This window comes from Equus quagga, chromosome 19 (genome assembly GCF_021613505.1).
Source record: "Equus quagga isolate Etosha38 chromosome 19, UCLA_HA_Equagga_1.0, whole genome shotgun sequence".
NCBI lineage: Eukaryota > Metazoa > Chordata > Mammalia > Perissodactyla > Equidae > Equus > Equus quagga.
In genome coordinates this window covers 17,558,498-17,571,894 of record NC_060285.1, presented here as the reverse complement: position 1 = coordinate 17,571,894, position 13,397 = coordinate 17,558,498, and the positions used below count along the sequence as shown (strand labels likewise).

The window sequence follows — 13,397 nt, the reverse complement described above, 5'->3', positions numbered from 1 at the left end:
CAGCTCCCACTTTAGGGGAGGCCCCATGTTGCTTTGTCAATGGAAGTATTTTTGACTCTTACGTCTTCCATTTTGAGAGGTGGAGTGGTGAATGAGAATGTGGAGCAGGGTTATGGTGTCAGATGGGGTTTAAATCTTGGTCTTGCATGTTTATTAATTACATGACTCTCTGAACCTATTTCCTCAGGTCTACACTCTCAGGGTTGTTATGAGGGATCACAGTGATGCATGCGAAGTGCCCTGCACTGTGTCTGACACATGAGAGGGACTCATATTGATGACCTTTTTGCCCGTGCTGTCTTTAGTCTCCACTCTTCATCTTGTAGAATAATTGTTTCTGGAAGAAATAGATGAGGAAGCAATCTCTTACATGGGAGCACATATACAAAGGCAGGTGTTATAACTTATTTGAAGGTTTAAAAGAATGGACATCTTATAAGTCTTTGTAAATGGTAGTTTCAACGTTTTGTATTATAGTCAAAGCTTAATTTGCTATCCAGTAAATACAGTAGCCACGTTATCATTTCCTGCCCTTTAGATGTGTAAGGTTGTTGATTAATTTTATAATGGAGAACACAGTTTGGGTTTTAGGATATTGAATAATTTATAAGAGATAATAGGTTAAAAATAATTTACTGTTTTCTTACATTTGGGGAAGTTAAAGTATATTTTAAAACATTGACTATATCTGTAAGCAGGCAAAAGGGGAAAGAATTAAAAGAAACATGTAATTGGATATGAAAAGAGTAGCTGTGGCAGAAAATCAAATGTCATATTTATTCATATCTACCAGTTCTATAGTTTCAAAAACAATTTCATGATAACGTTAGCCATTCAGGGCCAAAGTAAACAGTTCTAATAATCTTGAAGGAGTTTGTCACCATCATTTTCCTGTTATCTATACTAATGGGTTATAAATCCATTTTAATTAAAAGTCGTAAGCAACACTTTGTCGTACCGCTTCAGTAAGCATAACACCATTTCTAATACAGTATGAGTTTGACACCTTTGAATTAAAAAATGATCCAACTTTGGCACGAAGCAAATGAAGTTGATAATTATCTGGTGAATTTAGGTTATGTGCTCAGTTTGGGTAAATTAGATCGCAAGGTGGATTTTGCAGTCTATCGGAGTATTAGCTGTGCGCGTGGCCAGTGTTCAACAGATAATTGCCATGTCTACCCTGCTCTTCTTCAGAGACTTGGGACTTACTGGCTGTTGCAGTGAAGCGGAATCTCACGTACATATACATTTGAAATATTCACAACTTTTGAAACCGCGATTCGACAAAGCCTAGAATTAGAAGATTCAGTGAAACTGTTTAGTTGATTTCAGCCTGCCTTCTTGACTGAAGCCCTTTAGAATCTCATGTTGAGTTCAGCCAGATACATTTGAATCTCTTGTGTTTTCTTTCTTTCAGAATAGTAACTTAATGTATGCTAACTAGCGCTTCAAGGAAAGCTTCCTGATCCTTTTAGAAATATGCTAAGAAATTCTAGTAGAAGATGGATTGCTCTTATTCAAGGAAAGTGGCTGTGCATTTTAAAGTAGTGAGTTCCTCTAAAAACTTCCTTGGCTACATTTCCTGCTTCTCTTTGCAGTAGATCAAAAAATGGCTGGTTTTTTTAGATAAGAGAAAATCAAATTGACATTAACTCTTTTTGCACTCAAGAAATCTTTCACACCTAGAGTTTTGCCGTTGAACTGGCATGAGAGACACAAAATCCCAGTGTGTGGGGACTGGAAGGGACCTGGGGATCATCTGGTATTTTACAGATGAGGTCCAGACAGGCTTCTTGCCCACAGCCTGTCTGTCACACAGGGAGTGGGTGGCACAGTGAAGACAGCAACCCAGGCTCTTTGACGCCTGATTTCTGTGTGCTTTCTAATCTTGGCTGCCCTCAGTTTTTCATTTTGTTTGGCAGTCAGGCTTTTTGGCATTTGCTGGATTGGCACGTTTGGTAAGTAGAAAATGACCAGTTTTTTAGTGTATGAGTGACAGAAATACCCGATGGAAGAAATAAACAAAATTGTCTTTAACAAAATAAACAAAATTGTCTTTAACAAAATAAACGAAATTGACTTTAACTCAGCAGTCCGCTTTTTCTCACAACCAAAAGTGAAGTCTCTGACTATGTAACCAAATGGCTCATAGCGAATGTTTTTGACCTTTCAGAACAGAAGAATCCATAACAGAAGATGACAAGAGGAGGTATGTTTGGTATTAAAGCTGACTTTAATTTGAATAATTTTGTCCATACCTCATAGATTTAACTTAACATGGATTTTATTTGACTCTTGGATTTACTTGAATACCATGGTACATTACCAATAATACAGATTCCACCAGGAAAACTTTTGGCACAGAGAATACAGGTAGGAGCATGTGATCTGAAAAAGAACTTTCCCAGGGTTCATAATCTTTGCTCTTTCTTTCTTTCTTTCTTTTTTGAAGAAGATTATCCCAGAGGTAACTACTGCCAATCCTCTTCTTTTTGCTGAGGAAGACTGGCCCTGAGGTAACATCCGTGCCCATCTTCCTCTACTTTATACATGGGATGCCTACCACAGCATGGCTTTTGCCAAGTGGTGCCATGTCTGCAACCCGGGATCCGAACCAGTGGACCCCAGGTCGCTGAGAAGTGGAACGTGCGAACTTAACTGCTGCGCCACCAGGCCAGCTCCTAATCTTTGCTCTTTCAAGCAAGCTTGGTTTTTGTCCATGCAGGTGGCCTGTGCTAGTTTCCATCCTTTGGTCTTTGGATGTTCTCTTCTCCTAACCTGATGACTTCCCTCCATTCTCTCAGCCTCCGTTGTCCTCCCACTCCTCCTCTGGTTAACTGCACTTGACTCTCATTACTCCTTAACTCTCTCTCCTCATTTTATTTTATTTATTTATTTACTAACTTTATTTACTCACTTACTAGGATTGGCCTTGAGCTAACATCTGTGCCAATCTTCCTCTATTTTATGTGGGACGCCACCACAGCGTGGCCTAACTAGCAGTGCTAGGTCTGTGCCTGGGATCTGAACCCGTGAACCCTGGGTCACCAAAGTGGAGTGCGCAGACCCAACCACTACGCCACTGGGCTGGCCCCTCTTCATTTTATTTTTATATCTACCTATGAAAAACATTTTTGTGTGTCATAGCACCGAATACCATGTTGACCGCTCTGAATTCTTGATAAATGTTGAACAATTGACTGTAGCATGTTACTCTGCTATTATTTATTACTATACCAAATTATAACACCCAACTTCTTTTCTTCTTCCTCATTGTAAGTAAAATATCTAAAAATTCTACTAACTCAGTAAGCTTTCTTTTTTAAATATATGTAATATACATATATATATGTATAGCTTCTTTTTAACATAGAAGAAACAGTTGTATTTCCAAGGGCAATAATATTCTGAATTCATGAGTTATTTTAATCTATGATTGTTTGAAGTACTCCATGCTTCTATCACTTTCTGCACACATTTAGTACCATTGAAATTGGTCTAATTTTTCTATGTCTGCTTCTTTCCATTAAGAAACTATGGAGGAGTGTATGTTGGTCTCCCATCTGAAGCTGTCAGTATGGCATCCAGTCAAACAAAGGCTGTGCAAAAAAGTAAGTAAAGTCGTGTGACATTTATTTTCTCTAAATATTTATTTCATGTTTTGTGAAAAAATAGGAAATTGATATTTCAGCTTGCCCTACTCAACCTACAAGCTACTGAGTTGCAGTGAACATGTGTGAGAACCACGTATCTGTTCATTGTCATCGTTTGTTGAAATCGCCACCCACATGATGAGAGTAATTCCAGAGCAAAATTTAGCTTCTGTTTGTGGTTTTGCCCCATGGATATTTTCAGTTTCTTGTTAATTTCAGTGATAATCAATGTGAGAATGAAAGCTAATATTTCAGTAAGTTTATGGAGTTTTTGTAGTTTGTGGAGTTATGGAGTTTTTGTAAAGGTAAATTCCTGTAGTATATTATAAAGATGACTAAATGATGAGCAGTCTCGTGATTAGAGGAAAAAATAACTGCCTATTTTATAATTAAATGAAGTGAGCCTTCTTTTTCTGAATTTTAACAGTTAATGTGGGGCTAGTGAAATCCTCTTGATAATAGACATGATTGTAACCTTGTAGATTACATCTTGCTTAAGTGAATTATTTTTTTTGGGGAAGGTTAGCCCTGAGCTAACATCTGCCACCAATCCTCCTCTTTTTGCTGAGGAAGTCTGGCCCTGAGCTAACATCCATGCCCATCTTCCTCTACTTTATATGTGGGACGCCTACCACAGCATGACTTGATAAGCAGTGTGTAGGTCTGCACCTGGGATCTGAACGGGCGAACCCCAGGCCGTGGAAATGGAACATGCAAACTTAACCGCTATGCCACTGGGGCTGGCCCCCGCTTAAGTACATTTTTAAGTGAGACTTCTGGTGAATAATGCTGATTTATTAACCACTGTACGGTTGTCTCATGTATAGTTTCAAAGGATTTTTAATAGTTCAATTTGCACACAAGCCTGTCTTACATTATTTTTTAACCTGTTATACTTATTTGTTCCTCATTGCTATTTTTATACTTTATGATTTAGACCAGCAAATACATATATGTCACTACCATTTGTAATTTCCTAGGAAACTAGAATATGTTCTTTATAATCTGAACATTTAACTTTTCTTAATTTTCTCTTTAAGATTAGAAGAAAATACCATGACTCAATAATCAAGAGGTAACTATATTTTTCTAAATAATTGTATGTATTTAACCTTGATGATGAATGTAGATATCATTGCTGTGGATTTCTAAGAAATCTTGAGCTTAGAAGGAGGAGAGTCTCATGGTTATATCTGTGGACTGGAACATGTTTTATTGTAAAGAAGTCTTTAAGGATTAGAGCAATTTTCTTTGCAGTTACTTTTTTGTTTGTTTCATTTTGTTTCAAATGCAACTTAATTCATTTCATAAGAACAAGCTAAGTGTCCACCTAAAACACTAAGGTTTCTCTCTTTATCGCCAGAACTGAGCGGCCAGCAGTTTGGAAATACTAGACAGGGAGAAACCAGAGACGCTGGGACTGAGAATTAGATTAGCGTCAGTATTAAGTGTTTGGCAATATCCAGGGGTTAGTTAATATACAGAGAGGAGATGTATCAGTACCAAAACTCCAAGAGAGATGGGCAAGAGAGATCAGTGTACAGAGAGGTAGTTATGCAGGACGGAATCGTAAAATCATAGGCCAAGTTTACAGATTGGGTATTATAAAACATGTTCAATATGGGCAGAAGAATCCATTGTCTATAAGGTGAAGCCCTGTGGACCTGGGATCCTGCTGAAGAGCTTGGAGTTAGAATCATAAGAAGATGAACAAGAATAAGGACAGGAGAAAAATAGCTTTTATTCAGTAACTACCCTCTATGTACCAGTCTCTAAAAAGTATGGAGCAACATTTCCATAGAGGGCAAGAGTCTCTGTTCCTCTGTCCAACAGTGTGTGTGATGTTTGGATCCCCACTGTCCTTCAGTCTTGCTGACTGACATCCAGCCTCTTTTGAACATCCAGTGATTGGGAATTCTCCATCTCCTGAGATGGCCCATTGTCTTTTGGGAGTCAGACAGCCTTGGATTTGAATTCAGGCTCTTTCGCTTTTTAGCCCGGCGAGTTACTTCCCTTTTGTAGCCTCCATTTTGTAATCTGTAAAATGGAACCAATGCTTAGCTTGTTGTAGAATTAAATATGAAATAAATGGTAGCTTCTGCTATCATTGTCATCGTCATCATCATCCTCATCACTATTATCATTATCGTACTATTATTCTTTTTGGTAACCAGAATCCAGCCATTGGCAGACCAAGGCAAGACTGATTTGGTATTGAACCAACTCCTTGCCCAGGGCCATATTGACGTTGGTGTTTGGGATGGGGTGGGTTGCAGAATAAGCTCATAGGTGGAGACAGATAAGCTGTAACCAGTACAGTTCCTGACAAGAACTATAATATCTTGCGTAGCCACTTCTTTAAAGACTGTCATCAAGGCAACAACATCGTGGAGCTTAATTCCCTAGTATCTGTGACCACATTGGGGTGTTGAGTTTCCCTCTAGGAATGTCCTGGATATTTTCTATCTCTAGTATTTTTAATAGAGTTCTAACCCTCCTTATAGATTTTGAAGTTCCCTGCTAATCTTCCTTTTATGCAGGAGTATTTCTGTTGTTTGCATTAAATGGAAAAGATAATCTAGTTGACAGTAAGCATACTTTACTGTTTACCCTCCTGAAAACAGGATGAATTTCAAAAAGCATAAGGAATAGAGTGGAAAGGGGTGCCACGTAGATCAATATCAGGAGACTGGGATGCTCTGTTATTAACACAGGACCTTAGATGAATTGCTTACCTTCTCTCAATTTCAGTTTTCACGTCAGAGAGATAGACAAGATGGTTGTTCAACTTTGTTTGTGGATCTAAAATGCCCTGATAACAATTTTTCAATATTGCTGGTAAGCTAGCCCATGTGACTTTAGACAGCTAGGTAGAATATTTCCTTACTGCTCATGGCTAGAAATATATATTATTTTATTGCCATCCCTCTCTCTTCTCAATTTTCCCCATTCTTTAACTCTATTTCTAAACAATCAGTTTGAATCTGGTCTTGGTTTTGCCTCCTTTGAATTACCTAAAAAGTTTTCTAAGTTGAAAGGCTTCCTATTTTCCTTAGTTGCTAAGCGTCCATTGTGGTACTTACCTGGATGTGTCTGAACTCTTGGCTTTCTGAGCTTGAATTATTGGGCAGAAACCCTGATGAAAAGACTATCCTTTGGAGAGGGAGATATTTTATGGAAAGGATCAGAGACACATTTTTTGACCAAACATGTAAAATCTCTCTAGAAATAAAGCCACTGATCTCACTCAATGACCTGAATTCAGTGTTGGCTTGGTTACTTTTTGAAGCAAATTGACAAATGATTTCAGAATCTCTTAAAATTTCTTCTACAGATGACTCGAGGGTGCAAGTTATGCTCATTTGGATGTGTGGAGCACTGCCAGCATAGAGGAAACTGAAGTGATGATTCTCACATGTCAATGGATACTCTAGCTGCATCAGAATCCCCTGGGGGAGCTAGAGATAATGTGGATGGCTAGACCCCTCCCAGGAGGGGCCGACCACCTAGGGAAGGAGGAGGGTTGTGGCTGCGCAGTCTGTATCTTTAATTTGGGTGATGTTGACATGCAGCGAGGTTTGGGCACCACCATGTTGTATTTTAATTGTAAGTTTATAAGTCTCTTCCTCCACCTGACTTTGTCTCTTTGTACAAGTATCATCACTGCTTAGTGCTGTGCTGGCCACATATTAAGTCTGAAATAAACATTGAGTGAATGTTGAATGTGTGTTTTACTTAAAAGAAATTCAGTAGCTAATTTGTAGGCTTAAAGCTGAATCTAGGTGGTACCTTTTCAAGCTTGCTAACTCTTTCCCCTTTTTCTGTTTGTTGTCTTCATAGCTTGCTCATCAAGATTTGGAAGGAATTTCACTCCATGGGACTTTCTAATCTGCACAGACATTTCCAAGGAAATTCTAAACAGTCGCCTGGCCCCAACCCCCCATCCCTTCCAATTCTTAAGTCTGTAGTTAAGGCCATGGGTACATGTTGAATGTTGTGGTACTAGAAAGGAATTGCTTAAAGAGTGCACTCGTATATGGAACTCTCTGTGGTCCACCTGCGGAAGACAAGCTTACAGGCTATCAGAGGCGTCTCTCGCCCTGCTGGCCTCCAGCGGCATGTTCACCCTGGCCACTCAACACAGTTCATGAAGATCATGTCTTTTCACGGATACTTTTTTGATAGTTTTTGTATAACAAGATCCTTATTCTATTTATAACTTAAGATAATAAGGCAGTATAAATGAGTTCCCTAAAGTAATATATTTGTGTATCTTTCACTATTTCTACTTCACATTAATTTTTAGCTGTGAAATTGTTAAATTGATTCTTACTGTTATCTCTTTCCCTTTTTTACTATTTAGTTTTTGGCTTTATTTACATGTCAGAGACTTTCCTTTATTAGGAACAATGTATTACATTGCAATATTTAAAAATAAACTTGAAATTTGCATGCCATGTGCGCATTTTGTTTACCTTCCTATTTTCTTTAGTCAAAGGCTTGTGTAGCTACAAATCCTTCATAGCCATTGAGTCTCCCATTCTACCTTTGTGTGATCATGGCATCTCATCGTGTTAATTCTGTACTATTTTCAAGGACTCGTGACTGATGGTTAGATGGGGTATTTGGAAAGTTCTTAATTTGATAATGACCATGTGTATCCACTTAGTACTACAATGTAAATTACTCAATTTACCAATGTATTTCAACAATTAAAACATTTTTATCCCTCTTTACCTGGATTTCTTAGTTATTTTTCGAAAGAACACTTTCACAGAAGTCACACATGACATTGTGATATGTAGATACAGTATATCAATATGTAAAGATAATAATGTATAGATAGATTACCTTGAAAAACCAAAATTTTTCATAAGAAGAAAAGCATTATCTTATATATTTGGTCCATAGATGACAACCAGAGGGATATCAAATTGATAAAAAAAAAATCGAAGGTAAGAATCACCAATAAATGATCATGATACACGTACTCCCGTCCCATAGCCACAAGTCCATGATGGCCTTTAGGTGGAGCATCAGCAGTTTATCCCATTAGGGATAATGGATAGGTTCGCTTTTTGAAAAGTTTTGATTTTGAAATAATTTTAGCTTTATAGAAGATTGTAAAGCTAGTGCAGAGTTCCTGTACACCCTTTACAAAGGTTCCCCTAATGTTAACATCTTACATGAACATAATACATTTGTCAAAATGAAGAAATGAAACATTAGTACAATGCTATAAGCTAAACTACAGTCTTTGATTGGATTCCATGAGTTTTTCTATTAATGTCCTTTTTCTGTCCCAGGATCCAATCTGAGCTTCCATTTCATTCTGTTGCCTTTGGTCCTCCCATCTCCTTAGTCTCTTCTGCCTGGCATTTTCTTGGTCTTCCCTTGTTTTTCATAACCTCGACACCTTTGAAGTCTGCTAGTAGATATTTTATAGTATTTCTCTCCTCTTGGATTTGTCTGATATCTTTTTATGATTAGACTGGGGTTATAGATTTTTAGGAATAATACCACAGAGGAGATGTGTCCCCCATCCCAATATGTCATAATATCTCATGATTTCAACATGGCTTGTTATTGGTGATATTAACCATGATCACTTGGTTGGGGGCATCTGTCCACTCTAAGATTTCTGGTTTCCTTTTCCATCCTCTGTTTCTCATAAATGAGTCACTAAGACCACACTCAAAGGAGAGGGGAAGTAATCTCCACTTCTTGAGGAAAGAGTATCCAGAACTTTTTGGACATTTGTTAAAAGCACCACAGTAATAAGTATTTTGGGGGAGACACTTGGAGACTCTGCACATGTCCTGTTTCTCCTCAAAGGTTTACCCACTCATTTTAGCATTCATCCTCAGATCTTGCCAGCAGCTTTTATTACTGGAGTGTTCCAATGGTAATTTTCTACTGCCTGCGTTCCTTCACGTGTATTACCTGGAATCCTTCTCTAAGGAATATTTGTCCCTTCTCTCCCGTTTACTTATTTATTCAATCATTTATTAATATCAGTATGGACTCATGGGTATTTTGTTCTTTATGTTATAATCCAATACTATTACTATTTTATTGCTCAAGTTGTTCAAGCTTTGACCATTGGTAGTTTTTTCCAGGTTGCTTCTTGATGTAGCCCATCCTTTTCTTCCCCTTAGGTTGACTTTTAACAACCAGCAGGCTTATAGAATAAAAATCCAATTCAAAAGTTAGTTAAGACACATCCCTAAAACTTCATCAAATTTCATTACAAATGAATAATGTTTTCCATGTTATGACAAGTCTTAACATTTTCCTTCAACTAGACATTTAAATTTAGAATCTTGATTCTTATGTGTTAATAATACTTACCACCCACTTACCCGTGTCTTAAGGCTAATGGTTCTAATCTTTATTAGATACTGCAAGAATTTGAGTGAAAGATGTAGAGAAGAATAACTATTAACATTAAGATCCTTCGAAAGAAAAGAGAGATTGGTGAAGTCTTAAAAATGTGTGAAATTTAAGAGTTCGTATCTTCTCAAACAATATATTCTGGTTCTTTGCAAGATGATTATTAAGAGAAGATATAAAGGAGAGATGATTTTCAGAGAATTTCTGATTAATAAAACTGATTAGAAGGGTTTTCTTAAGAAACCTAGGCTCGGAGACATTTACTCCTAGGCTTAGTTAAAGAAGCCTGCTAGAATTTAGTTTTGGAAGAACTGTTTGGCTCTCTGGAAGGTAGAGAGCTGGTTTTGGCAAGTACAACCAACTTCTGGGATTTTACTGAAGAATGGCTGACGTCATGAACTGAATTCTCAAAAGTGGTCTGAGGTAATCTCTTGGGAGAGAGGTGAAATGATAGAAGGTGCTAAGTTAGTACAATGGGGCAGTTCTCTCTGGGGTTTTGAATGGGTAAGAGCTTGAAGGGGAAGAGAAAACAGGTTCAGTTTTACAAGAGGGAGCTTTGGATAGACGTATTGTATCCATGCCCAGGGCTGTGAAGAATTTCCGGAGTGAAGAGTTATGTGAGGAACTCATTCCCAGGAAGATAGTTTACATTTTATTTGCCACTTTTTACTTAATGCCCGTGGTAAATTTGAGCAGTACAAAATGATGTGCTTTCCCATAGATTGCGTTCTGATACCCAGTTCTGATTTTCAGTTGTTCATCAACCTTCACCAGTTGAATTCTCACTGTGCCCCAGGTGGGTACTAGTTACTAAGGGAATGGCTGACAGACCCAGGCCCTGCATTCGAGGCTCTGGAATAGTGGGGATTCACTGGGTAATGAACACAAAGAGCAGTGCCCAAGGTTGGCACGAATTACTTTGGAGGCACAGAGCAAGGGCACCTAAGTCAGACTGGAGGGTTAGGAAAGACTCCCCAGAGAGCAGTCCCCTGCAGAACCATGAGGGTGAGCGTGAGTTAGCCCACTGTAGGTGGGAGGAGAAAGAAGCTTCAGGCAGACAACTGCAGGTGCAAAGACACAGCCCCGAAGGCCCTGGCGTATCTGGGAACTGCTAGGAGTTCATCCTGGCTGGGCGGGAGGTGATGGTAACGGGCTGGGAGAGGTGAGCAAGGTGATCGTGTGAGGAGCTTCATGGGCTGTGCTGGATCTTCTCCTGAAGTCTGTGGGAAGGCATTGGGGAGTGAAGCAATCCAGCTTACGTGCTGGGTCCCTCCATTTCCCCGTCACTGGGGCCATCAGACGGTTTGCTCTTACTGTCTCTTCCAACTCACGGTTTGCAGATCTCTCCGCAGGAGGGTTGACTAGTACTTGTGGTTCTATTTTGTGAAGGTGGGGCTTTCCCATTTAATCTATAATACAAAATACTTGGAGTTTTCAGACACAGTGCAATTTGTGGAAAGGTTTGAGAGACAACCAAGAGCTGGGGCAGGGTTGATTGATAAGCTTCATCTCCTACATGAGACCACAGCTTCCAGACTGGGAGAGGTGGCTGCTTCGTCTAATGCACAGAAACCAGTGCAGAGAGTCAAGGAAATGAAGAAATGGTGGAATATGTTCCAGAGGAAACATTCCATTAGGACAGGGCCACACGTCTCCCAGGACCAGGTATCACCAGGTGCTTAGCAATTAGGTTTTTGATGATGTTGAGACCATCCTATTCCTTCACGTATTTCTCCCATTTCTTTCGCCACAAAACCATCCCATTAAACGAAGATGACCTTCTTTCTCTAGTGGAGCCTCGAACACTCAGACAATTTAGCACTCAATTACGTATTTTACTTATTCTCTAAATATTTAATATTAAAGTCCTACAGACTCCTCAGAACACAGTTACTTTGTATATTCTTTTCCATTCTTCTTAGAATTGGGTCCCAGGGACCCACTATGAAGAAATGGCCTTAAGTTGGTAGGAAAGCAAATAATTTGTGACTGACTCCCAGACAGGGATAGACTTCTGGGGCAATTGGAGTGTCTTCTCTGGAGCAGTAATATCTTTGGGACAATTTTTAAGACCTTTGGCAAGTCATTTGGCTTTTCTGCACCTTGGAAACTTTCGATGAATGGGACAAAATCTATTGTAATTCTCCTCTAAGTTTATTAGCAGAATCCGTTCATTCATTGATTTATTCATCTAACAACTATTTCCTGAGTGTTGACTCCATGCCTGTCATTGTGTTAGGCCTTGGAGATGCAGCAGTGAACAAATCAGAAAAAAGTCCTTGACATCATGGGGCTTATGTTTTACAGAGGGGAGACACACTAAATGAATAAATATTATTATGTAGTTATCAGAATAGTAAGTTCTATGGGAAAAACTAAACCAGAGAAGAGGGAGTAGAGAGCTAGTGGGGAAGGTGGGCATTGCAATTTTAATCTTAAATAGGATGATCAGGGAATTACGTACTGAAAAGATGAGCTTTGAAGGCAAAGATCTGAAGGAGAAGTAGCTACTCATGTGGATATCCAGCAGAAGAACATTTTAAGGTGAAGGGACAAATTCAAGTGTCCTGTGCAGGAGTGTGTCTGGCATATGAAGAGGAGAAAGGAATTCAGTGCGGCTGGGCAAAGATCACAAATGGGAGAGTCATAGGAGAGGCAAAAGGGCTGCTGGGGGCGGGGTGGATTTTGGAGGAAGATTAGGTCTATTGTTTAATTAAGTTATTTATATATTTTAAAATAAAAATTGTATATATTTAAGGTATACCAACGTATGATTTGCTAGTTACTTTTTTGTGTGATGAGATCACTTCAAATCTACTCTTTTAGCATATTTCCAGTATTCAGTACAGGATTATTAACTATAGTCATCATACTGTACATTGGATCTCTAGACTTATTCATCCTACATAGCTGCAGCTTCGTACCCTGTGACCAACATCTCCCATTTCCTCCACCTCCCTTTCCCTGGTAACCCCCATTCTACTCTCTGCTTCTATGAGTCCAACTTTTTTTAAAGATTCCACACATAAGTGAGATCATACAGTATTTGTCTGTCTGGCTTATTTTACTTAGCTAAATGTCTTCCAGCTTCATCCATGTTGTTACAAATGGCAGGATTTCCTTCTTTTTCATGGCTGAATAATATTCCATTATAGATATATTACATATACATAATAATAGATATGTAATGTATATTAGTATAATATTATATGTCTATAAGGGAAAATTATAATATATATTATATATACTATATATAATACTATTATATATCTTTTCTTCCTTATGTATTCATTCATTGATAATACTTGGATTGTTTCCATATCTTGGCTATTGAGAATAATGCTGCAA

The 13,397-nt window shown here is 38.5% G+C and overlaps 1 protein-coding gene across 1 annotated transcript in view; it reads left to right on the top strand.

The window, feature by feature from the left end:
• C19H12orf75 (chromosome 19 C12orf75 homolog) overlaps positions 1-8,378 on the top strand; it is a gene marked incomplete at its 5' end in the record, with an annotated part of 33,987 nt that extends 25,609 nt beyond the window's left edge. Inside the window, 4 exons of the mRNA XM_046646713.1 lie at positions 2,177-2,212; positions 3,535-3,614; positions 4,697-4,731; positions 7,497-8,378. Coding sequence (XP_046502669.1) covers positions 2,177-2,212; positions 3,535-3,614; positions 4,697-4,701 — 121 coding nt within the window. The remainder of the gene's footprint in view (positions 1-2,176; positions 2,213-3,534; positions 3,615-4,696; positions 4,732-7,496) is intronic.
• Between the last annotated feature and the right edge of the window lie 5,019 nt (positions 8,379-13,397).